General features: G+C 38.4%; 1 protein-coding gene and 1 long non-coding RNA gene across 6 annotated transcripts in view; one reads left to right on the top strand and one right to left on the bottom strand.

Annotated features, from left to right (window-relative positions):
- LOC144987952 (uncharacterized) overlaps positions 1-26,012 on the top strand; it is a 54,311-nt gene extending 28,299 nt beyond the window's left edge. The window contains exons 1-7 of one of the 5 annotated variants that reach the window (XR_013651645.1): positions 22,950-23,394; positions 23,681-23,828; positions 24,016-24,077; positions 24,207-24,264; positions 24,349-24,397; positions 24,515-24,693; positions 24,775-26,011. Coding sequence is in view for 1 of the 5 variants with exons in the window: in XM_078937828.1 (XP_078793954.1) it covers positions 23,681-23,828; positions 24,207-24,264; positions 24,349-24,397; positions 24,531-24,693; positions 24,775-24,895 (539 nt within the window). In the remaining 4 variants the exon portion in view is untranslated. The other 4 variants (XR_013651644.1, XM_078937828.1, XR_013651643.1 and 1 more) reach the window with 4 other exon arrangements.
- LOC144988370 (uncharacterized) lies at positions 415-15,821 on the bottom strand. The gene is made up of 3 exons (XR_013652259.1): positions 15,212-15,821; positions 9,541-9,963; positions 415-4,297 (listed from the first exon to the last, which is right to left on the bottom strand). It is a non-coding gene; the product is annotated as an uncharacterized LOC144988370 (long non-coding RNA).
- Positions 26,013-26,225: the final 213 nt, after the last annotated feature.

Here is a 26,225-nt window from a genome sequence, read left to right as displayed (position 1 = left end):
TTGTGTAACCTCCCAAAGAGGAGAAACCCAAAAAAGAAAGGAAAAGCAAAGAGACAGCTGGAAGCCATCATGAGATTCCTTTCAAACAGGAAGTTCTTTGTCATTTCATGCACTAGTTTCATTTAGCTCTAGTTGTTGAACATTCTAGAAACTCCTAAAAACATTTTCTGTCCACTTTGAAACCAAATGGGGCTGACTTGGCCTTGCTCGCTGGGATACGGCCAACATCCAGAAATCTACCAACAGACATTTTTAGCTCTAGTTGTTGAACATTCTATGTTTTGAAGAGGCAGGCTCTTCTGAAAGAAACTAGCAGGAGCCCCAGCGCTGGTCTTTGCTTGGATTTGTTTTAGACTTGTTCAGAGTCAAATGCATGTTTTAAGGGGAGGAGGATTATTTTGTTGTTGCTGTTTTTGTTCCTATTCTTACAATCCACTATATGTCCCGTGTTGAATTCTACTATTAAAATGTGGGAAACTAATGTTTATCAAATCCAAATCAATCCAAAAGCCTGGAGACTGGATGGCCGTGGTCCTCCCTTTGACCTGGACACTGGTTGCCATGGCTACCTGCACACTCACCAAGCTGGAACTTAGAAGAAGAAAAAGAGACCAAAATGATTGATAAAGCAGGTTTTCCAGGGAAATCCCACAAAGTGCTTTCCAAGCTAGAACTAAGAATATCCAGCATGCATTTGGAAAAACTCATTAGCTTCTTGTGGAAAATGATGAGTCATTGGAAAAGCATTCTATGAATGCTCAGAAAACTTCCTCTAAGGTTGTGGTTGTTTGGAGAAGTCCTCCTCTTCAAAGAAGTTCTCCTGACCATCTTCAAAGCCACTTTCTGCTTTTTCAAACGCTACTGTTCAACAAAAACTTGGTTTCTGCCACAAAACCAACCTTAGACACTGAAACAGAATGAATCCAATGCAGAAATGTGTTGACACCTTTAATTCAAAGCTTCAATCAGTTTGAATCTCATGAAGAACATTTCAAAATTCCACATTTGGATCAGGCGTCTTCATCAGAGCACAACTCATGTTTCCATTTTTCATAAAAACTTGAGTTAGAAAAGAATTGTTGCCCCAAAATGTCCAGTTTGAATAGTCTACAGTTTGTTGTGTTTGGTTGCTAGGTAACAGGGTCTTTAATGTCTATGATGTCATGGTGGCTTTCAGAGTTGAACTCAATGAGTTATATCACTAGAGGAGACATCACGTGGTTCCGCACGGGAGGAGAGCACCGCCATCTTGGTGAGGTCAAGTTACTGCTGCAATGACTAAATGTCACATTACTTCATTAATCTTTTTTCCATTTTAATTACTTATATTTCTTGAACTCTCATATGTCTAAGTTTGAGCCGGCAGATATGCTCATTTTTATAACAATAAAAAGGACGGAAAAAAATGCACGGAGTTCAAAAATTCATTAAAGAATTTTCCATCATTTTCATCACAGTGAATGCTTGTGGGTGCTATAAAAACTCATCATCCTCTCCTTTACTATCATTTATTGTGCAGAGACGTAAACAGAGACAAAATAACTCAGCAAAACACAGTAAAACAGCTTTACAACTAAACACATTTTGTCAAGAACCTACACTTATACCCAAATCCGTCGAGACAGGCAAAGGGAATGATATCCCACAATCCCTTGCGGTGCTGATCTAACAGCAGCATCAAAGTTACACCTACTTAATTGAATTAATTTGAATGAAAGGAAAATAATTGTCTGATAACTACGTGTTATTTTTAAGGTGACCTAACAAAAAAATGATTTATCTTAACTGAAGCAAATAATTAAGTTAGATCAAAGTAAAAAAGTTTCTATTTCCAACATCCATATGTGGTCTTATCACCCTCTCATGGTGGAAAAAGTATTATCTGAGCTTTTTCATCCACTAAATCATATTCAAATGGACACGCCATGCTGCTTCACCTCTCTGTAAACAAACTAAGCTTCAACTAAACCTGCTCGAGACCAGGTTATGTTCGGAGCATGAGTTGCCATGGTAACTTGACCTACCCTGAAACATACCTCCATTTCTGGAACCGAAAGCTGAGGTTATCAACTTCCTTAGCCTCAAACTTATCGTGGGAGCTAGCATTACCTGCTCTCTGGGATACCCCCCAGACCTAGAATTACAGAAAAAGACATCAAAAATGTTTCACAAACTTATTTTTTAATAAATTGAAAAATTTCTGTCTATTGGAAGTCATTTGAAGTGAAGCTGTGAAAGTGACCACATGTGTTCAACAACCTCATAGCAACAAGAAACAAAGCAGATTTCTCTCCAAAGAAGTCCCCCTGCAGGGACTTGAACCGGCTTGCTGTGAGGCAAGAGCGCTAACCACGGCGCCACCGTACAGCAGTATTTATTGATCATTTTATTTTAGTGTAAACTTAAACCAGAAAATATCCATAAGAATACTAATAAGGTACCAGTGTGAAAAGCAGCAGATTAAGAGGAGCTAATAGATCAAATCTTAACATCTATCTCTACTAGATGTTAACTATAATATTCAAAACAACTCATTTCTATTATCTAAAATAATTCATTTTGTCAACAAGTTTTACATATTTTGTAAGCAGTTAAACGCATTGTATAGATTGAAATGTATTGATCCTTTACTTTGTTGCTTTTGATATTTGTGGCTTAGAGAAGATGACAACCTAAAAAAAAGCTGTCCAAGAAAGTCAGGATAAGACACGACAAGACTTTATTGATCCCCGGAGGGAAATTCAGTTGTTGCAGCAGCCAAACAAGAAATATAATGGTTAAGAAAACAAAGCCAGTAAAAATTAAAACAGTAACAAAAAGTTGAAGTAAAAGTACACATCATAAATCGAAAAGTATCTCCACGGGTTCTTTTTGAGATTACATACACAACTAAAACTTTTTTTACATTCTTTAAACGAAGAATGCTTTTCTCAAGTGTGAGTTCTCATGTGTGTTTTGAGAGTAGATATTTGACTAAAACTTTTTTTACATACTTTACATAAAAAAGGCTTTTCTCCTGTGTGAGTTCTCATGTGTTTGTTGAGACTAGATGAATCACTAAAACTTTTTTTACATTCTTTACAAGAAAAAGGCTTCTCTCCTGTGTGAGTTCTCATGTGTCTTTTGAGAGTAGATATTTGACTAAAACCTTTTTTACATTCTTTACATAAAAAAGGCTTTTCTCCTGTGTGAGTTCTCATGTGTTTGTTGAGACTAGATGAATCACTAAAACTTTTTTTACATTCTTTACAAGAAAAAGGCTTTTCTCCTGTGTGAGTTCTCATGTGTGTTTTGAGAGTAGATATTTGACTAAAACTTTTTTTACATACGTTACAAGAAAAAGGCTTCTCTCCTGTGTGAGTTCTCATGTGTTTGTTGCGAGCAGATACATCACGAAATTTTTTTTTACATTCGATACAAGAAACAGGCTTTTCTCCTGTGTGAATTCTCATGTGTGTTTTGAGATGAGATATACGACTAAAATTTTTTTTGCATTCTTTACAAGAGAAAGCCCTTTCTCCTGTGTGAGTTTTCATGTGTCTTTTGAGAGTAAATATACGACTAAAGCTTTTCTCACATTCTTTACAAGAAAATCTCTTATCTTCTGCATGGATTCTTATATGAATTCTGAACAGAGATATGTTACAAAAGCTTTTACCACATTCTTTACAGATATAACATTTTTTATCAGACCCAGTTTCCATGTAGTCAGGCGGGTTAGTAATTATTCTTGAGTTTTTACTAAACCTGATAGAGGAAAGTCTCTCGTCTTTTGTAGATTGTTTGTATTTCTTACCAAGATTTTTCTTCTTGGGATTTTTCCTAACATCAGAGTCACACTGACCTGCTGACATGTGAGAGCTGTCCACACTTTGGACATGTCTTCTGTCTCTTCTCTTCCTCTGATCTCTGTTCTGTGGGTCTGCCTCTTCATCTGTAGTTGATGTTGATTCTGTCTCTTCATCTGTAGTTGATGATGATTCTTCATGTTGGTTTCCATCTTCATCCTGACTATCAGTTACACTAAAGCTCTGCTGATTGTTCAGATCTGCTTCACTGTTCTCATCTTCCTTATAAGTAGGAATCTCCATCAAGGTATCAGTCTCCTGCTTTAGATCAAGCTGATCTTCATCCTGACTGATGCAGAGTTCCCCTGGTTCCTCTTTAATCTGTGGATGTTCTGGTTCTTCCTGCTCCTCTTTGGTCTGTGGACGTTCCGATTCTTCCTGTTCCACTCTGAAGTTCCTCTGCTGGACGCAGAGATCTTCCTCTATAGTCATCCAACACTGGGGGAGAACTGCAGGGACACAAGAACAGGTCCTTTTATATGCTATGGTGACTTTATTTATTGTTAAGTACCAATAACAATTATTGCAGTATCATTCAGAATATGCACAATTAAAAACTTTTCATTTTTTAAAATACTTTTCTTGGTTTCTTTAGCAAAACAGTATAAAACTGTGCTGAAAAAGGCCCCTCTACACCTCCCCCTATAAGCAGAGCTTTTTCATTCTATAACCTGTAGTCTGAATCAGTTAAAGATAGAAACTAATAATTTTTTTTTTTTAAGGAAATGAAACTGCAGATAAATAATTCATAAATGGTACAAACAAGTCTTTAATGTCACTTAACTGTATACTCAAATTAAATCATGCTGAGATAAATAGGACAGATTTGCTAGAAAGGGGACAGAGGCATTAACAGAAAATGTACTTTTAACCTGATTCTGTCTCCAATTATTTTTATTTGAAATTATAAATAGGAAAACAAATAGAATGTTTTAGATTCTTGCCATTATTGACAGTAAACATGCAGGCATCTATAGTAAATGTTTGACACAGTCTTTGATGCTTATTTCAGCCCAACACCAGCTGTGTAATGTTAGGAATATGCTGCTAATAAAGTTACATTCACATGTCTGTTAATTATATTTATTTTATTTAAAAATCACCTCCAGGACCGAGGTCTGGGGCCCCATCAATCGGGGTCAGAAACTTACCTGTTGTGGTGTTAGTGGGTGTGTTTATGTGTATGTGTTAGCCTGGAGGTGATGTTGGCAGCGCAGATGGTAATAATGTCTCAAAATGGACGAGCTTCAAGATTTGATGTGAAAACTGGCAAACAAAAAGTCTCAATTTGTGTGTAAAAATCTTCTGCTGTAAAGTTTGACAAATAAAATCACAACTGAGAAATTAGCATTTGCATGTGTTCATTAGAGTTACAACCTCAAATAAGTGATTTCAACTGCTTGAATCTGCTGCTGTGAATCACAGCACACTACAAATGAGTGAACTACAAATACATTTCAAAAGAATAAAATGTTTTTTTTTTCATGACTTTTATTGAGAAGTGATCTCTTGAAGTGTAAATGGAGACACGGCAGAGAGATGACTGCGAAGAGATCGTTGTCAACAAACTGCAATATCTGAGGAAAGACCATTCTGTAAGAATCAATCATCTCTCTAAAACAAATGAATTTCTACAGTTACATGGTAATGAAGACTCGTCAGCATATTCATGCTACAATCAATACTTTGTGAAAAAAAATCAATATTCATTTAATTGTATGTATTTTATCAAATTTTAATAGAGAAATGACTCATGATAAAGATGCTCAATAGATCTGAAGATACTGAAGCTATTTTCACCAAACTTTCTGTACTGACTAATCATGATCCTGTTGTCCAACTACAACAAAGATTACTGTATGTCAATCAATTACTTTTTCTCCCCAAATATGGATAATGATTGGTCCAAAATGCTTAATAGCTCTAAAAAAACTGAAGCTGACAACATAATGTTCTGATATAATCTTTTTTGTCAATAACAACAACAAATCTAATCGCCATTTTGAGCCAGGCAACAGTGTTTAGTCAGGTGGTCTGAGTCACGTTTTTAGGGCAACCAGTTGCTAATCACGATAAGCTAGTTCAAAGTCCACGCCCCCATCACTGAAAGCTGCTCAGAAGAAGCTGTCAATCAAATGTTTGAGGTGGGGCCAGTGGGCACCACACCTTATACTGAGGCATCTGATTGGTCAGTTTACAACTTGAATTACTGGCAATAAGGAAAAAATGAGAATGAATTATGAGAAAACTAAGATAAGCAACAAGATATTAGGAAAAATGTTTCACAGCAAGAAGCAAGAATGGTAATTCTGTCTATTTAGAATGACTGAGTAACAGCTGCCTATTTTTCTATAGAGGTCTATTGGAGTTTGGCGACATCAGCTACTTCCTATTTGGAGGGGGGGGGGGATCTCTACTGTCCAGTGATGATATAGTCTATGCTTTTTAGCATAGGCTTTTGGACAGCTCCTCGTGGTTTGACTACTAACAATAAACAGTGTTGGGCGTAATGAATTACATAGTAACAAGTTACTTTAATTTAGTTAGTTTTGTCAGTAATGGAGTAACGCACATGTGTCAAACTCAAGGCCCGGGGGCCAAATGTGGCCCTCCATGTCCTTTTATGTGGCCCGCGAGAGCATAAAAACTTTTGATTTCTTAAAATAAAAAATAAAAAATGGTTTGTATTAGGCCTGCACAATATACCGCAATATTTTCGTTCCACTAAATTATTATTTAATTCCAACACAATAATAATCTGACACACACTTCTTCCTCTTTTGGCTTTTCCCATCAGCGAATCATCCATTTCGCGCGGACGATTTGCATGGATTCCTTGGCAATGTTTTACGCCGGATGCCTTTCCTGACGCAACCCTCTCCATTTAACTGGGCTTGGGACAGGCACAGCAGAAGAGAAGGGAATAGGGAGCGGCCTGGATTCGAACCCTGGTTTCACAGGATGGAAGGCGCCGTAACCCAGCATGAGCTAAACCGGCTCCCACTCAGGTCCTTAAATATTGGGACAGGAACAATCCCAACATTTATGGGTCTATAAACCACCACAATAGATTAGGCTGCCAGCTTTAATATGAGGGTATTTACATAAAGATCAGGTGAGCAGTGTATGAATCACAACTGCTTGTATATTTGCCTCCCACTTGTTAAAGAACCAAATGAAATTGGTCAATTGGCTTCTCAGCTGTTCCATGGTCAGGTGTGTGTTTTTCCCTCTTTATCACAATGACAACATTCTTAAAAAGAAGAAATTCACTGGGGAGCTCAACGGCAAACGGCCCTGGAGATCACGGAAAACAGCTGAGGTGGATGAAGGAATAATTCTGTCCCTGGTGAAGAAAACTCCCTAAATAGAGGGTTTACACAAGATGTAAAACCTTAGAGAGCCTCAAAAACAGGAAGGCCAGACTAGAGAGTTTGCTAAACATCTAAAACAGTCTTCACAGTTCTGAAACAACATCCTATGGACAGATGAGACCAAGATCAACTTGTACCAAAGTCATAGAAAGAGAAGAGTATGGAGAAGGAAAGGAACAGCTCATACTGATAAACATCCCATGTCATCAGTGAAGCATGGAGGTGGTAATGTCATGGCGTGGGCATGCTAATGGACCTGGTTCTCTTGTATTTATTGATGATGTGACTCCTGACAAAAGCAGTAGGATGAATTCTGAAATGTTTCTGACAATATTATCTATGGAAGCATCAGTGTAGCATAATTAAAAATAAAAGACAGTACCAGAAATGCTTTTTCATTTTCAAAATGAAGCTGCATTTGTTTACTCAAAATTAAAAAGAAAAAGCAATCCGCCAAACCGCTTTTTCCTTTTCTTCCTCAACACTGCTTATTCTGTCACTTGAATAAAATTATAAACAAAATAGTATTTGACATTTCATTTTCAAAAAGTTATCTGGTAAATGTGTAGTAAAATTCAGTTAGATATGTCTAATTTGCCAATTAAAATGGATTAACAGAAATGATTTTTCATTTTAAAAATGTAACTGCATCATATGACTCACAAAAATAACGTTTATAAAAAAAAAACTTAAAAATGCCTTTTCATTTTCTACTTAAAAACCACTTATTCTGTGTCATAATTAAAATAAAAGTGCAAAGAGGGGATTGCATTTTCATTTTCACATCCACCCTGCGAATTGTGTTGCAAAACACAATTTCAGTTAGCATTTCCAGGGGGAGGCGGGGCGATGATGTCAGTGCCTGTTGATCCAACCAGCAAACGCCAAAAGTTTAGCATGGTGAAATCTGTTAGCATTGTTCATGGGGCTGTAGCTGTCCTGGAACAGCAAAATCAGCGTGAAGCCTTAGAAGACGATCTTCTAAATGTTTATTACCGTTATGATTATTATTAAGGGCCTGCTTGCTCATAATTTTTTTAATCTGCTAATCGGTCAGTGCTTTTTTTAGGTTAGCATTAGGCTAATACGTGCTAAAAACATTAGCCGTGGAGGAACACATCTTTTTTGTTTCATTTCAAATCCAAAAAGGTTGGCATTGAGTCTCCTTCCCAATATTTATGGACCTGATTTTACATTTATCCTGTTGAATGCACCACATTTAAGGGACATGTTGATTGGTCGAGATGCATTATGGGAAATGTGTGATGCACGATGGGATACATAGCATGTAACCCTCAGATGTAAAGTTACTGCTAACTCCTAACGGGTATGTTCATAAAAGAAGAGTTACCTCAGCATGTCCTGAATATTATTATTCCTGTTTGACCTTAAACTACAACACCCCATATTGGCCTTCATGACGAGCAAAAGAGCTCCGAGGCCAGAGCTTCAGAGCTCGTCTGCGGCCAGATGGACGAAAATAGCTCGTTAGCTGAGTTCTGTAATGAAATAGAAATACTTGAATCCATTTTCTTAACTGCAAGACATGCCAATGAACCATTAACACCAGATTCCAATCTCAATCATTTCATTCATTAGATGCAAAATGACTGACATGACCAAAAAAACAGCTGTGCAGTCATAAACATGTGCAACAGCTTGCAGATCCGCTTTGTGCTTTTCCCACTCATGCACTCACGTTTCAACCACAGATGAGCCCACATCTCTGTGCCTGTCATCTTACCGGCAACAGTTTCAAAACACAGGATCATTATTACATTTTCATTTCACACAGGGATACATCCCCCCCCCCCCATCTTTAAATCGCCCGTTCCTAAAGGCCAACATGGAGAGTAATGTACATTGTGTAAAACTTTAACGTTTTATTGAAAAGAAGTGGCAGTATTTATATAGGTGGGCGGGGTCACAGTAACAGCACTGAGTGAACGGACCCCTTATGACCCCATTGGGGGGAAAAAAAGACAATGCGAGAAGAAATGATCATTCAAACAGGATTTTTTTTCCAAGTCAAAAAACTACAAACAGAAGACAGATCAAGTGCTTCTTTTTGTCCCCCCCCCCCCCCCCCCCCCGCGTTCCAATGTCTTTCCCTCTGTGTGTCCCAGGTTGTCGACCCCTGATATGTATTGTAGTGTTAGGAAGTGTGTGGTCAACATTTCTTTAGATTGCTCAGAGAAGTGTTCCTAATGGTTTTTATGTGTTAAATTAGAGATTCTAGACTTGATGTTTGCTTCTTGTATTTTTTTCTTGATCATTGGAGATTAAAACAAAATACTGAAGATCAGAGTCACACTGACCTGCTGACATGTGAGAGCTGTCCACACTTTGGACATGACTTCTGTCTTTTCTCTTCCTCTGGTCACTGTTCTGTGGGTCTGTCTCTTCATCTGTTGTTGATGTTGATTCTTCATGTTGGTTTCCTTCTTCATCCTGACTATCAGTTACGTTAAAGCTCTGCTGATTGTTTAGATCTGCTTCACTGTTCTCATCTTCCTCATAAGTAGGAATCTCCATCAAGGTATCAGTCTCCTGCTTGAGATCAATCTGATCTTCAGCCTGACTGATGCAAAGTTCCCCTGGTTCCTCTTGATTCTGAGGAGGTTCTGGTTCATCCTGTTCCTCTTTAATCTGTGGAGGTTCTGGTTCCTCCTGTTCCACTCTGAAGTTCCTTTGCTGGTTGCAGAGATCTTCCTCTTCAGTTATCCAATGCTGGGGGAGAACTGCAGGAACACAAACACAACAAGGAGCCTTTTACACGTTTCCAGGACTTTTGGTTTTTTTCAAGCATAAATAAACTCTGTGATCATTGGAGAAAATGCCTGAGGAGTCTGGAAGACCACAAGAGACTAATGAAAATGAATATACAGTGAGGTCAATAAGTATTTGATCCCCCTGTGATTTAGCAAGTTCTCCCACTTAGAAAACATGGAGGGGTCTAAAACTTTCATCATAGGTCCATTTCCACAGTGAAAGACAGAATCTGAAGAAACATTCAGAAATCCTGTTGTACAATTTTTAAAATCAATTTATTTGTATATTACTGTGACAAATAAGTATTTGATCACTTGATTATCAGATTTCTGACCAGCAAAGACCTGCTGTTCTGCTTTTTAAATAGTCCAACTCCACTCTGATCATGATTCTAAATTAGTGGCACCCGTTTTAGGTGGTGCACATAGAGGCACCTGTGCACCCCACAATCAGTCAGAAGTCTAACTACCAATATGGGCAAAACCAAAGAGCTGTCAAAAGACACAAGAGACAAAATTGTAGACCTTCACAAAGCTGAAAGTGGCTACGGGGTAATTTCCTAGCAGCTTGGTGAGAAACAAACAACTGTTGGAGCAATTGTCAGAAAATGGAAGAGGCTAATGATGACTGTCAATGTCCCTCGGACTGGGGCCCCTCACAAGATCTCACCTCATGGGGTATCGATTAGGGGTGTAAGAAAAAAAATCGATTCTGTAAAATATCGCAATAGTTCATTTGGCAATACTTGTATCGATTCAAAATGCTGCCAGATCGATATTTATTTAATTATTTCTGAGCGTCCTTTAGCAGGGCTCCAGACTAACTTTTTTCACTAGGAGCACAGTGGCCCCTAACTTATAATTTTAGGGGCACAACCAGAAAATTTCGGGGCGCATACCGTAAATCAACATGCTAACCAAATCTACTAATTTCCACTGTATTACGAATAAATACTTTAATAATAGATGCAGAAATTACAATGTGCTGTTTCTAATTCAGTGTCACATTTTATTCTGCACTTTTGAAAATGCAACAACAGGTAAACTGACATCACCATCGCTGTCATGACAGTACAAATAGTAAAGAAAACGGATGGAAATTTATCTTTGTGACACCAAATAGGTGCAGCCAAGATGCACAATAAGCGTGTTTGAGATCACCCAGGTGGACTCAACGCTGCGCCGATCACCTGGTGTGAGACATATATTTTTGTTTTTGCTCCAACATCAACTGTCAATCATCACAAAAATATTGCGAGAAAGGGGTGGAAGCAAGGGGAAAACCTACCCGGACACAGCTGGAAACTGAACTGACTGAAAGCAGCCCTACAGACTACAAAACAATGAATTATGGGACATGTGTCCTGATGGTTTTTGTAGTGGAGTGATTAATTAAAATAATTTAAAATACCAATTCATTAAAAAATGCTACATACATTACAAAACATTAAAATAATCTTAAAATAAATATATAATAACACAGATAACACTAAGGGGGAGAGGAATATTAAAACTAAATTGAATGTTATAGACAACTCCAACTTCCTGTTCTCCTACAGTCTTGCTGCAGATTCGCCTTCATCTCACAGCCCCCCTTGGTCATCTCCGTGCACGACAATGAAAAAGTGTCATTCATTAAAACTGGCGGGCTGCAGTAACATTAAATTTTCATATTAAGGCGGGGGCCGCAAAATATCATCTTGGGGGCCGCAAATAGCCCGCGTGCCGCGAGTTTGAGACCCCTGCTGTACACTCTGGCACTGGTTCACTAGCCGCAGGTCGGAAGAACGAATCAATAGTTCGCTTACTCATAGCTCAGACGCACATATCAGGTTGTGATGATATTTGTCTCCGTTTCCTTCCCACAGATGTTTATGCGCGCTCGATTATCTCTAGGCCCCGCCCCCTCCACATATTTTAGCCACTTACAGTGACTTATTCTTCTCACACGCAGTGGCCGCCTCACACACAGGCATCACGCGAGACTGTGTGCTCGCGTTTCATGAGTATGTGCGCGAGTGTGTGTGTGTCTGCCTGCGTGCGTGTGCGCTCGCGTCTCAGATTATTTCATTGATCATTGACGTGCCCCTTCCACATTTAATGGTCGCAGTCTGGAGCCCTGTTTACTGTCTGACTCTTGTTGTCCACTTCACCCTCCGACCTCTAGTTGGCAGCAGAGAACACGGAGTCTCTTAGAGCAGCTCTACTCAGCACAAGACAACAGGATGACTGCAGCCAGAGGCAGCTTGTTCTGTTGTTATGAGACATGAACCATTTAGCTTTTACTTGGAATGGATACCAAACAGAAACTCTTAGCCATGTTGCTGCCAGCAACATATAAAAACGTGGATTTTGGTGCTTTTTAGCAGCTCAGATAAATACGAGTGAAGCACGGCAGCTAATGACTAGGCTAATGGGCTTAGCATTGGCTAAAATGCTATCGGCAAAGCGGGCTAAAGTTCTGCAGAACCTTCCAGCAATAGTTTAGCGACCTGATGGATCAGAGGGATGTGTACAACACTCTGAGAAAAGGCCGACATCGTGGCGAGGAGCGTTAGTTTACTTCCGTGTGTGAGAAGTGTGGCTGCAATGGTGCAGTAGAGGCAGAGCAGACTGATATGTACAAAGCACCTTCTTTGTCACATTAAATCAACTTTTCTTCGTTCTGTCATGCTGCCTTATCATCACACTTTGTTTCTGGAAAGAATTAGTGTCCCCGCCCACACCCCACCCTTTATTTTTGAAGCACCATTCAGGCTCCTGAACCATTAAAAAGTACTGGAAAAGCTACATTAAGCAATGTTGAAATTAAACAGCATTTTATTTCCCCAATAGAAATGTATTGGTTAAGGCACATTCATTCTTTTTTTTTCTTATAATGGAAAACATTTTGTTGTGGAAATCAGACAATTTTGACTGTTCCCTTTCTATATTTTAACTTATAGAAATAAAAGCACTATGAATTGCTTTGGTAAATGCAACTTATATATGAGATACAGTTGCAGTGCTTAACATAATGATCATTAAATAAACTGAATTTGACCATTTTATTACAGTGGACGATATAAAATTCAGGTAGAGTTTTTTCAAAGTCATATTTAAAGAAAAAAGAAAGAAAATATGTTTTGGTAAAATATTGGGATACGTATCGTATCGCCAGACTCTTGCCAATACACAACCCTAGTATCGATGATGGTAAGGAAGGTGAAGAATCAGCCCAGGACTACACACACGGGAGGAGCTGGTCAATGACCTGAAGAAAGCTGGGACCACCATTTCTAAGGCTACTATAAGTAATACATTAAAACGTCATGGTTTAAAATCATGTATCGCATGCAAGGTTCCCCTGCTGAAGTCAGCCCATGTCAAGGCCCGTCTGAAGTTTGCCAATGACCATCTTGATGATCCAGAGGATTCATGGGAGAAAGTCTTGTGGTCAGATGAGACCAAAATAGAACTTTTTGGTCTTAACTCCATTCAGCGTGTTTGGAGGAGAAGGAAGGAGGAGCATCATCCCAAGAACACCATACCTACAGTGAAGCACGGGGGTGGAAGCATCATGCTCTGGGGCTGTTTTTCTGCACAGGGGACAGGACCACTGCACTGTATTAAGGAGAGGATGAACGGGGCTCTGTATTGTGAGATATTGGGCAAAAACCTCCTCACCTCAGTCAGAGCGTTGAAGATGGGTCGTGGCTGGGTCTTTCAGCATGACAATGACCCGAAGCACACAGCCAAGAAAACCAAGGAGTGGCTCAGTAAGAAGCATATCAAGGTTCTGAAGTGGCCTAGCAAAGTCTCCAGACCTAAACCCAATAGAGGATCTTTGGGGGGAGCTGAAACTGAGTGTTGCTTAGCGACAGCCCCGAACCCTGACAGATCTAGAGAAGATCTGTATGGAGGCGTGGGCCAAAATCCCTGCTGCAGTGTGTAGAAACCTAGTGAAGAACTACAGGAACCGTTTGACCTCTGGAATTGTTAACAAAGGTTTCTGTACCAAATATTAAAGTTGGTCAACTCAAGTGATCAAATACTTATGTTTCTTCAGATTCTGTCTCTCACTGTGGAAATGTGCTTATGATGAAAATTTTAGACCCCTCCATGTTTTCTAAGTGGGAGAACTTGCTAAATCACAGGGTGATCAAATACTTATTGACCTCACTGTATGTGCAGAGGTGAGTAGTAACGTAACACATTTACTTAAGTAACTTTTTAGTGAATTGTTCTTGTGAGAGTAAGACAAGGCAATTTTATTTGTAAACCACAATTCGTACACAAAGTAAAACAGGAAAATGATTGGTTTATCGCGCGGACAGTACTAAGTCAGTGTAGAACAGTGACGTGCAGTCAGGAGAGGCAGGTGAGGCTGTGCCTCACCTGACATTATGGGAAGAAAAGAAAAAAAATAAATTCAATTATTATATTTAATCATTAATTTGTGCTTTGCAGTCATTTTCCATTTAAATGTACCATTTCTGGGTTTTTTTTCTTGTCAAAATCGCTGAATTTCCGCATTAACCGTTCAGATACTAAGAAGTGACGTGCGATGAGGCACCAGCCCGCTGAGCCTCACCTTGGATTGCGCAATACCTATGCAGTCAGACGGTACTGCTGTCTCTCTGTATGTCAGTTCAATCACTTGTACTATATGAGCGGAGTTTACATAATTTAGCAGATGTATATGATGTACAGTGTTTGTTTTTATAAATAACTGTATGTGAGGGACGTGTTTCTTGTGCTGAGTGCTAAACGCCGGCAAAAAAGCCGCTGGGTGAGGCCAGACATTCTCGTGCCTCATGTTAGGGGGCGCCGGTGAGCCCTGAGATTATGACGCTAAAAAAAAAAATAGAATAAGTGATAGCAAGCGGGCAAGTCATTTTCCTCAGAAGGAGCGGCATATGGACTTTATTTACAAGTAAAGGTAAGATGATAATAACGTTTGTCTTTTTTTCTATGCTGCAGTTTGTGTATGAAAAAAACATGTTGAAATATATTTTAAACAAAACACGTTAACTGTTGTCAATTAAATGGTGAATAAGTTACTCAGTATGGTTCATATGTTTGTAAATCTGACTGATGACGTCAGTGCCTCACCAGCCATTGACCTCACCGCACGTCACTGGTGTAGAACCACCACTGAGTGACAGACGGGTCCCCACAAAGAAAAGCATGAAGCTCAAAGAGCTTCTTCTCTGTTTCTTTGATGAAGGTGACATACCTATGTGGTGGAGCTGCAGCTCTGGTTTCCAGATGACATCCAGCAGTCTGCGCTGACGACAGAGCTCCTGCTCGTACTGGACGATGGTTCCTTCACAGAGTCTGCAGATTTCTTCAGCAGCAGCAGCTAGTCGCTCGCTGATCAACTCTCTCAGAGACTGAAGGGAAGACATGGTTCCTGCTCCGATCTTCAGCTCCAACTCCCACAAACACCGCCGTCCTCTTCACTGCAGCTCCGATCGAATCGATCATCTGCTAGTCTCACAATCACAGCAATCCACGTTGTCTTTCCATTCAACACTTCTTCACTCATTTACGACACTTTGGAAAATGCTGAGAGTTCCCACACGAACCACGTATCGTCCTTTCTGTCCAAAAACCTCACAAACGTCCCAACAAAACCCCACCGTCCTCTCAACACAAGCTAACGCTGCTAGCCTGCTAACAAGCTAACGCTGCTAGCGCCTCGTGCTGTTTACTTCCGGGTCATTTGACGAGACTTTATTTTAAAAAGAAACGTCTAAACTGCGTAACAGAACCTCGATATTGTTCAAAAAGCTTCAAATATTTTTAAACAGTTTTGATTCAGGAGAAAATAAAGAAAAAAATCAAAACAGACAAATTTTTTTTAACAAACTTTATTGTACATTTTTCAATTTACAGACATTCACAGTCACTTACTTGCTCAATAAACAATTGTTAATATCAAACACACATATAAGACTGAAAAAAACGAAAAATAGTAATATTTTTAACAATGTGTGTGCCTTTTTTTTTTTTTTTTTTTTTTTTTTTTTTTTATAGATGCTCATATACAAACCAAATTAGGGTGAACAAACGTTATAAATGCACATATAGGAAGAAAAAGAAACAAAAATGAAATAATAGGCAAAGGCAAGGCCAAAACAATTCAAAATAATAATACTTTTGATATATTTTGATAAATGACTGTAGTTTTCTTGTTTTTGTTAGGAATGCATTTAAGACACTTATAATAATCAGAAAAATAATTCAAAAAAATACTAAATAAAGGGCATGTATTTTTCCATTTACACAAATGAATGAAATGTTTGCATAAAATAATAACAACATTAATGACATCAGAAATTCCCGGGTCCAGATTTTCCATATAGAAAAGAACATCATATAAGGAAAAAAAGGGAATATTTAAAATTTTGAGTGACAACCAATTGTGTATATCAGACCAAAATATTTTAACCTGGTTGCAACTGTAAAACAGATGTTCTAATGTTTCAGTTTCAGATGAACAGAATATGCATGGTTCTGATTCAAATTTGAATCTTTTATGTAAAAAATCTCCAACAGGGTAAATTTTAGATATTATTTTAAAATGCGTTTCTTTCATTTTAGGAGGAAGTGGGTACTTTGTGTATAAAGAAAAAGATTTGTTCATTTGGGTGGTTTCTAAATCGCATCTATTGTTTATACTAAAGTTGCAGAAAATTAATTGTTTAAAGGTTAGAGTTATTAATTTATTGTTGCATTTTTTATCTTTTAGGGGAATATTATTAATTTTCAGCTCCGAAAGTTGTGGTTTGATTTCATTGTATTGTAGTATGTTTTGAATGAGATTAAGTAGAGGTATGGGAATTGCTTTACAGACTTTGTCATAACAGTTACTAGAATCCTTAATCTTGTATTTGGTTACAAACTCATAGTATGATAACAGCCTTCCATCAGTACGCATCAAGTCATGGACAAAATACACACCATTATCATACCATTCAGACATAAACAAGGATTTCTTGTTTACAGTTATAAATCTGTTGTTCCATAAAACAGTGTTGTGAGGGGAGAAGTTATGGTTGAAAAGCATCTTCCCAAATTCTAAGGCTTGTTTGTAAAAGTTTGATAGTTTTATTGGTACTTTTGAAATATTATAATCACACTTCAGCAAAAACTCCAGTCCCCCAACCTTACCGAAGAGTTTGTTTGGGATATGATACCACATAGAATGAGGCTGGGAAATACAGCCATTTAACCATTTCATTCTAAACGCTACAATCTGTGATTCAACATCTAAAGCTTTTAAACCGCCATTTTTATAATCTCTGACCAATTGTGATTTTCGTATATAGTGAGTCTTATTTTTCCAAATAAATTTAAAGAGAATAGAATTAGACAACTTGATGTTCTTTGGGGATGTATATAATGAGTGACAGGGATACACAAGTCTTGAAAAACCTTCCGCTTTGGATAATAGAATGCGGCCAAATATTGATAGGCCACGTCCCAACCATTGATTTAAAGTTTTCTGTATTGTTTTTAGTCTGGGAGTGATATTTACACTTTCTCTATCATTACTATTTTTTGTTATTATTAGACCAAGATATTTCACTTCACTTTTTACAGGTATGTTTTCAATAATACTTTGATTGCAGGTATGTATAGGTAAGATTTCACATTTTTTGAGATTTAGGGTAAGGCCAGATGCTCTTGAAAACAAAAGTATTTTATTGATAACAACAGGTACCATATTTTTATTCTTTAAAAATAAAGCTGTGTCATCAGCAAATTGACTAATTTTAAATTCCCTGTCGAAAGTTAATACCCTCAAAATCTGGAGAATATTTAAGAAAGATGGCTAGTAATTCCGCTGAAATTATGAACAACAGCGGGCTAATTGGACATCCTTGGCGAACACCTCTATTAACAGGAAAACTGTTTGAGAAACCTCGGTTGAGTGCAATGTTGCTACTTATGTCTTTGTAGAACATTTTAATTATGTTACAAAATTTTGATTCAAAGCCAAAGGTTTTCAAGGCATTAAACAAAAAGGCGTGTTCTACTGAGTCGAAGGCCTTAAAAAAATCCAAAAAAAGGATAAGACTTTCCTGAGGAATAATTTGATTGTAATCTAATATATCTAAGATTAAGCGAGTGTGGTGGTGAATATGTCTCCCCTTAATAAATGCTGATTGTGATTCGTCTATGATCTGAGATATTCCTGATTTCAGTCTGTTAGCATAGATATGTGCTAGTATTTTATAGTCACAACAAAGAAGTGTGATTGGTCTCCAATTATCAATTAATAACACATCTTTGCCTGGTTTGGGTAAAAGGGAAATAATGCCTCTTTTCATTGTAGGTGACAACATCTGTTCGTCGATGCATTCATTGAATGCCTCAAACAACATTTCTCTGATGTCAGTCCAAAAGTGTTTGTAGAACTCAGCTGTAATTCCATCAGGTCCCGGTGATTTACCACTGGCCATCTGGGAAACAGCTTTATCAAGCTCATCTATAGTAAGTTCAGATTCCATGAGATCTCTAAATGTCTTGTCTATTTTAGGGACTTTATCATAGATTAACCTTTCAAATAAAAGTGTGTTTTGATTTGAATATTGAGTAGTGTAAAGATTTTTATAGAAGTTGGTGATATAGTCCTTAATATTGTTTTGATCGTCTACTAGAGAGTTTTCTATCTGTAACTTAGTGATTGTTTTTTTCCTTTGTCTACTTTTTTCCAAGTTAAAAAAGTAAGTTGAATTTTTTTCTCCATCTTCCATCCACTTTGCCTTTGAACGAATAAATGCTCCTTTGGCTTTTTCGGTATAGAGTTCATCTAATTTAGATTGCAATTTGTTAATTTCAATGACATTTTCCTCACTCAGTTGAGTTAAATTACACAAAGTGTTTAATTTTGAAATTATTTCAGTCTGTTCTTGTCTTTTTTTTCTAGCCAAAATTTTTCCTTCTACAATTGCAATTTTTCTAATATTAAATTTCAACCACTCCCATCTATTAATAGGAGACAGGTATTGTATTTCTTTTATTTCAGGAATAAGTGATTTGATTTTTTTACAAAAGTTTTTGTTATTTAAAAGGCTATTATTGAATTTCCAGTGGGATGTTCCATTTTTTGGTTGATTTTTTTCAGGGGAAAGAGCCAAAGTGATAGCACAGTGGTCAGTGAGAGGAGAGTGGGAGATATTACAATTCAAGGTTGAAGATGTTAGATTACTTGTTACTAACCAGTAATCTATCCTTGAGCGTTGAGAGTGTTGAGAGTTATTCCAGGTGTATTGAAGCTTATTTGGATTTTGTGTACGCCAAATGTCGATAAGGTCGAGAGAGTTAGAAAATTCCGAAATAATTTTATTGAAATGAGGAGAGTTGTGTTGAGTTGGATATCTGTCTTGGTTTTCATCTGGTACTACGTTAAAATCACCTGCAACAATAATCTTGTCAGTTGCATACATATGTTTCCAGTTGATTATCTTGTGATTTATATTTGTAAGGAATTTCTGATTTTTTGTCCTATTATTGAAACCATAAATGTTAACAAGAATATATTAAGTGTCGTCCACCTCAATGTTAACCATTAGCCAATGACCTTCTGTGTCACTTTTATGATCAACAATTTTACCATCAAAATTATGTAAGAAAATTGCCACTCCTGCTGAACGAGGACTTCCATGAGATAAATAAATGTTTCCACTGCCCCACTGAGATTTCCAAAAATCAAAATCTTCTTCACTACTGTGTGTCTCTTGAAAGAAAAAACAGTTCACGTTAACTTGTGCCTTACAGTAAAGAAAAATTGCCTTGCGCTTTGTTACATTCTTAAAACCACGAACATTTAAAGATAACAAAGAAAGAACCATAAAGAATAGCTAGAAAGCAATTAACTCCATAAAGGGCTATAATGCAATTTCACATTTTTCTAATCGGTTTTCTCAAAGCTGTAATAACATTCAACACAATAACATACCAGCTTTGGATTTATTTTCTCTCTTCTTCTTCAGGAAGATGTCTTTGTACATTCAGTCTAGATGAAGGAGTGTTGGTTTCAAGCAGTGACCTGATGACCATCGATGACCGCGTATCCGTCCTTTAAAAAGGCCTTGAGTCCTCTCTTCCTCGCCTCCTCCACTCTCGGCCAAAGACGCTGACGAGTCTCCCTGTCTTCTTTGCAAAAGTCTTCTTTGAAGCGAACATTTAGATCTTTGCAGATTTTTACATTTTTTGACATTCTCCAGACTTGGTCTCGAACAACTCTCATTCCAAACTGGATGATAATCTGTCTTGGTTGGTTATTTTTTCCTTTTTGTCCCAGTCGATGCACTGTGTCCACTGAGTGTCGTAGTTCCTCAACGTTGACCGACATCACTTTGGAAAGGATCTTGAGGGTTTCATCTCGTGTGATTTCCCCTTCTTTCTCAGGAAGGCCAATAAGTCGCAAAGACCATCTTCTTTTATATCTTGCATGTTCCAGACACATTTCACGGAGAGAAGCATTTTCTTTTTGCATAGACACCATCTGCAGTTTGAGGCGGTTCACATCTTCCACAACACTTTTAACAGCAGCTGTAATTGCATCAACAGATTCTTTAACTTGTTTAACTGCATCTGTGATCTCTTGCAGTTGAAACTCATATCCTTTCAGATATTCGCTTTGAGTGTCAAACTTGGTTGTCAGGGTTTGAATCGCGTTAAAGAGGACACTGTTGGATATTTCCTCCTTGCGTTCTTGTGGAGCATTCTTTTTAATCTTTTTAGGGTTTGGGCTTTTTACCGGTGTGTGGTGTCTGTTGACTCTCGTTTGATCTTGTGAGATGTCTTCCTGTTCCTCCATCCATTCAGCTTCTCCCTCGCTGCACGTCTGTCCTGAAGCCACTAGATGGTACTCATGGTCTTTGCTAGTGTTAGCCATTTCTTCACGTCGAAGTTTGAAAAATATAACGAAAACAGTGGTAAACAAACCTCTTTCAAGCTGAATCGGTTTGAGAGTTCTTTGCTGGTATTTTCTTTAGCTTTGGTTGAACTTGTCATATAGAAAGAGTTATTATTTCAGGTAAAGCGTCGGAGCCCCGAAAAAAGTAACCGCTTATTCCGCCATCTTGGTAACACCCCCCCAAAACAGACAAAAATGTAACGAGGAAACTTTTTGAGAGCTTTTGTGACGTCATCACTCGGTGTTTCGTCCTTTTTTAACTTTATTGTTAAAAACAAATAGAACAAATAGTTGCGTCTAATTCCAATGTTCAGATTTGACAACAAAACGCACCACAGACTAACTAAACCTGATCACATTGTTTATTGTATTTTTAAACTACAATAATGAATAAAGAAATTTCTTAAGTAAACAAAGAAACAGAAATTAAAAAAGAAAATTTCTAGCAAAAAGATCCTAAAAAACTGTTTCTAAAGAGAATAATTTTGACTTTAAATAAACATTAAACTGTATAGTTAATAACAAAGACAAGCAATAATTTTGAAATTCTTATTACAGTGAAAAAACAATGAAGAAATGTACTTAATTTAATTAAAATTAGATTAACAAATTTATGAAGTATATAACTGAGATGTAACGTAATAAAATAAAAGTGAAAAAACTAAAGATCTTTGGAATGCAAACATTTTTCATAAACAATCTAAAAAGATTTTAAACCTGTTTCTTGTTTCTGTGTCTTCTTCAAAGATTTTTTCAATAAAAAACTGTTAATGATTTAAATAAATTCACAGTTTTTTTTCAGTTTAAGACAAAAAAAAACTTAACGTTTTTATTTACAGTACAGACCAAAAGTTTGGACACACCTTCTCATTCAAAGAGTTTTCTTTATTTTCATGACTATGAAAATTGTAGATTCACACTGAAGGCATCAAAACTATGAATGAACACATGTGGAATTCTATACATAACAAAAAAGTGTGAAACAACTGAGAATATGTCATATTGTAGGTTCTTCATAGTAGCCACCTTTTGCTTTGATTACTGCTTTGCACACTTTTGGCATTCTCTGGATGAGCTTCAAAAATGTTGAGAAATGCAGAAATGTGTGCTGCAGATGCCATGTTAGCCACTAGAGGGCAGCACAGCAGCTTCAGTCTTTGTCATTGTTGCTGTGTGAGCCTGAAGGAGCTTCAAAGTGAGCTGCAGCTTGGTTCAGACAAACCTCCACATTCACACACAGATGTGATCCTGAAGAAGTCTGAACAGAACATTTCAGGAGAACTCTTCAGTCCAGAACATGAGCCTGCATTGTTCCTGAAACTGGGATCAGAGTTCTGCTCTCTGCTCCAACAGAACCACCTTCATGAGCTCCTGGTTTCTTCTGGATCCTCCAACATTCAGACGCTCTCTGACTGAGTTCATGTCTGCACAGAAACCTTCAGGATTCTCTTCTTCCACACGTCTTTCACTCTGAAACTCTCTTCTGAATGTGGATCATCTCAGTCAGACGTTCAGCAGCATCAGAGCCGTGCATGTGCTCCTCCTCATGAGTCCTGAAGCTGCACCGTCAGCTGCAGAGCTTCAGAGCTGCTTCCTTCTCAGACTTTCCACTTTCTTTGGCTCTCTGGCTCTGATGCTGCTGCTGCTGCAGAAAAACCAGCAGCTGCAGAAAAACTCTGCAGAGACTCACAGAGAGAGGATGGAGGCAGCAGATGAAGCTGCTGCAGACTGACAGCTGATGGAACTGAAGCACTTTTTACATTCTAGTTCCAAATGTTCTACAGAATCCATCAGAGGTTGAAAGTCTTCCTCAGTACTCGAGTACTTTAGTTCAGCAGCTCCTCTTTTCCTCTAAAGTGAAGCTTCATGTGGACGACTTCTTCTTCTCTCCTCTTTTCTGGAGCTTGGGCTCCATGCAGTCTGATCAGCTCTGATTTGGGCTTCAGTTGATCTGATCTGTTGGAAGCCACTCCATCCTGAAGCTGCACTGCTGAGTTCCTGTCCACCAGGGGGCAGTGTTACGGCTTTGCCTGCCTTATTATTCGAGTAAGCCCTGGCTGCAGCCTGCAGAATGGGTCATCATAGTGGAATGCTTTGATTGCAGAGGAATGTGAACACGCTGTGGAATGTTAACCCCGCCCATGCTGAGGCCGTCTGCTGTGGAATGTTAACCCCGCCCACGTTGAGCCCGTGCCTTTGATTCACCTGCATCAGTGCAGTTGTGATTGCAGGAAAGGGGAAGAATCAGTGGAGCACATTTTGTGTCATTGGTAATTGTATGAGGAAGGAAGAGAACAGAGGGGAGGAAAATTTGAATGGTGCAATGTCATACTCCAACACAATAGGTGGCGGTAATGCATTTCGTCGTTGTTGCCGGCCGCCATTTTAAATACAAGAAGAAGACGACGAAGTCAGTGCTGTTTTTCTTCTGTTTCCACGCGCAGAGAGACACTTTGAAAATGGAGGAACACATCCAAAGAAAAACGGTAAATTAATGAAAAGAAAACTCTTGTTGTGATTATTGCTTGCTTTCCACCACAATTGTTTTTTTACAAGGCAAATAAGGCTATTATTTCGTATTTTCAAATGTATTGTTCTTTTTTCACCCTGCCGTTCTAACTACGTGGTTCACGTTTGCATGAAGCTTAGTTAGTTTAGCTTTCGGCTCTCCTGCCTGGAAGTTTTGTGTGAAGCTATTTGTGTTTTTCAATGTCGGTAAAACTTTGTTTTTTGTTTGTTTATTTAACCTGTATTATTTCTGTATTTATATAGAGACACGTTACAGTTTTAATCGACGGCGACAAGCCAACGCCGATAAAACAAAACAATGTCTTCTCATGTCCATTTTGCTGTTGCAAGATGGATGCAGAGCATGCAATGGCCCTCCACATGGAAACTCATTCTTCTGTGAAACACAAAGGTACATCCAGGCTGTGTCCGAATTCCCACCCTAATCCCTAATCCCTAAAAATTTAAGTACGGGACTATGTATGTGTATTACCCTGTATTATTTTGTAATTAAAATCTAATTTCTATGAGCATTTTGCACGGCGTTGAAGTTGGCTCCGGATATTTGTTTAAAAAAAACACAATTTATTTATTCAAAGGAAAACATGAAGCAAATTAGGAGACGGTGGTGTCTGTACCTAATAACAAACTTTCCAATGCCGTAAGTGCTCTTCATATGATCACACTTATAAAATCCTTAATATTTTACTACATATTTTACTGAAAACTCTGAATTGACCTTTTTATTAAAATTGTGATGGTGAACATTCATTTTCATTGATTCACCAAGGTCTGAAGAAGAAGGAATGCAGGCCAGAAAAAGGCGTCGGGAGGAGCGGAAACTCCAGGTGAGAGGAGCTCATTTAATTCATGAGGCACACATTGAAGCCCTTCTTTGAGGCTGTTGTTGTTAATCCCTCTGCCACTTTCAGGAGGAAGGTGCTTCAATAAAAAAGATGCATTCTGAATCCATCTCAGAAGGTACTATTGAAGTTAGAGCTGTTGTACACATACATAGTTTTCTCTGCTTTCAGTCTCTGATAGATTATTGAGGTGACCTGAGATGCCCCTTCAAATATAATATAATATTGTGTTTAGCCAATAATCTTTCTAGAACTAGGCGAACATGATGTTTATGCTGGGAGGAGCTGCTCTCCCCCTCCCCTGCCTGCTCTGCTCCGGACGCGACCAGCTGTCTCCACTTACCCTCATCACCACCATGGCCTCTTAAGGAGTTCCTGGACCTCCACTCGACGCCAGTTCGTTTTCCTCCCACGGTGCTTAGTCTGACTTGCTCAAGTTCTTGTCCTGTTTACCAAGCTTCATGTTACTAATTGCCCCTATCGTCTCTGACTCAGGAATAATCTACTCTGGATCTCACCTGGTCGCTGTCCCCTGGTTCCACGCTGTCCCTCATCTGGAATCCTGCTGCTGCTCTCCTCCAGCCAGCTGCTGCGCCCCTGTTGGAAAGAAGCCTAAGACTCACCTTTCTATATAAAGACTTCTTACTCACCTTATTGTCCTAGTCTCCTTCTGGGTTACAGCATCTGGGTCACTCTGAACTTTTGACAAACCATGACAACAATAAATCCCAGTGTCTGCTGTATTTGTGTTCTGTTTTATTTTTTTTATATTTCATATTGGTATATGTATAATGCTATATGACTGTAGCATTACATTCATTCATCTTCTATTCAATTTCATTCCTTTTGGGGTCACAGGGCTGCTGGAGCCTATCCCTGGCATTTGCTATTGAAGGCAGGGGACACCCTGGGCTCGCCAGCCTGTCGCAGGACCACAATCACCTATGGACTTTTTAGAGTGACCAATTTACCTATTAAGTATGTTTTTGGACAGTGGGAGGAAGGCACGGAGGAAACCCACACATGCATGTCTAGCATGGGGTCAGGGTTTTTTACTTTAAATGTTTAACCCACCTGAGACTATACACTCCTTGAAATGTGTGAGACTGAGCATAAATACACAACAGTTATTACACAATATCTGTGGAACCTACGTGTGATAAATATTTTATAACGTGATATAATTTTACATATAACAATAAACCATTGATCAGTAAATCACAGACTGTAGAATAACTAATAACTAATGTTACAGTCAGCAGCTTTGCTGCCCTTTTCTCCTGTAGCCATTTATAAAAGGGGGCATTTTTCTAGAGAAAATTATTAAAACATGATTGTACATATCCTAAAGGCGGTTAATTGCATTTATTTACGTCCGTTCAAATACACAAACTTGTGGAAATTCCACATTGCTCCATTGTCTGCACATATTTTAAGTGCGTCGAAGGATAAAAGTCGGCCACACATACTTTCTCCTGGTCCGTGAGGCCAGACAAAATTCATTAACTCCCTAATACATGCACATGGAAACTTGTAAAAGGCATAAGAAGGCAGGAATCATGGTAGAAATTCCCTAATTCAATTAAATATGTTTATTTTATTTTAGCACATACAATGAAAAAGGGATCATGAATACAAAGAATGCATTAGGATAATACTAAACTTTAACAAAAAAGACTAAGCTAAACTGATATTCCTGCCCTTAGACCCCCCCCCCCCCCTTCACAGTAAGGAAAAACTCCTTAAAAACCCGTAGGTGGCAATATTGCACATGGAAACTTGTAAAACCACCATAGAAGAAGACGGCCTCAGCATGGGCGGGGCTAACATTCCACAGCGTGTTCACATTCCTCTGCAATCAAAGCATTCCACTACGATGCCCCATTCTGCAGGCTGCAGCCAGGGGTAGTTGGATTCCAGAGCGCTTTATCAAAGCGCCTTAAACC

The sequence above is a fragment of the Oryzias latipes genome, chromosome 2, assembly GCF_053564925.1.
Source record: "Oryzias latipes strain Hd-rR chromosome 2, Olatipes_Hd-rR_3.1".
NCBI lineage: Eukaryota > Metazoa > Chordata > Actinopteri > Beloniformes > Adrianichthyidae > Oryzias > Oryzias latipes.
The sequence above is the reverse complement of the archived record's forward strand: the minus strand, read 5'-3'. Positions and strand labels throughout refer to the sequence as shown.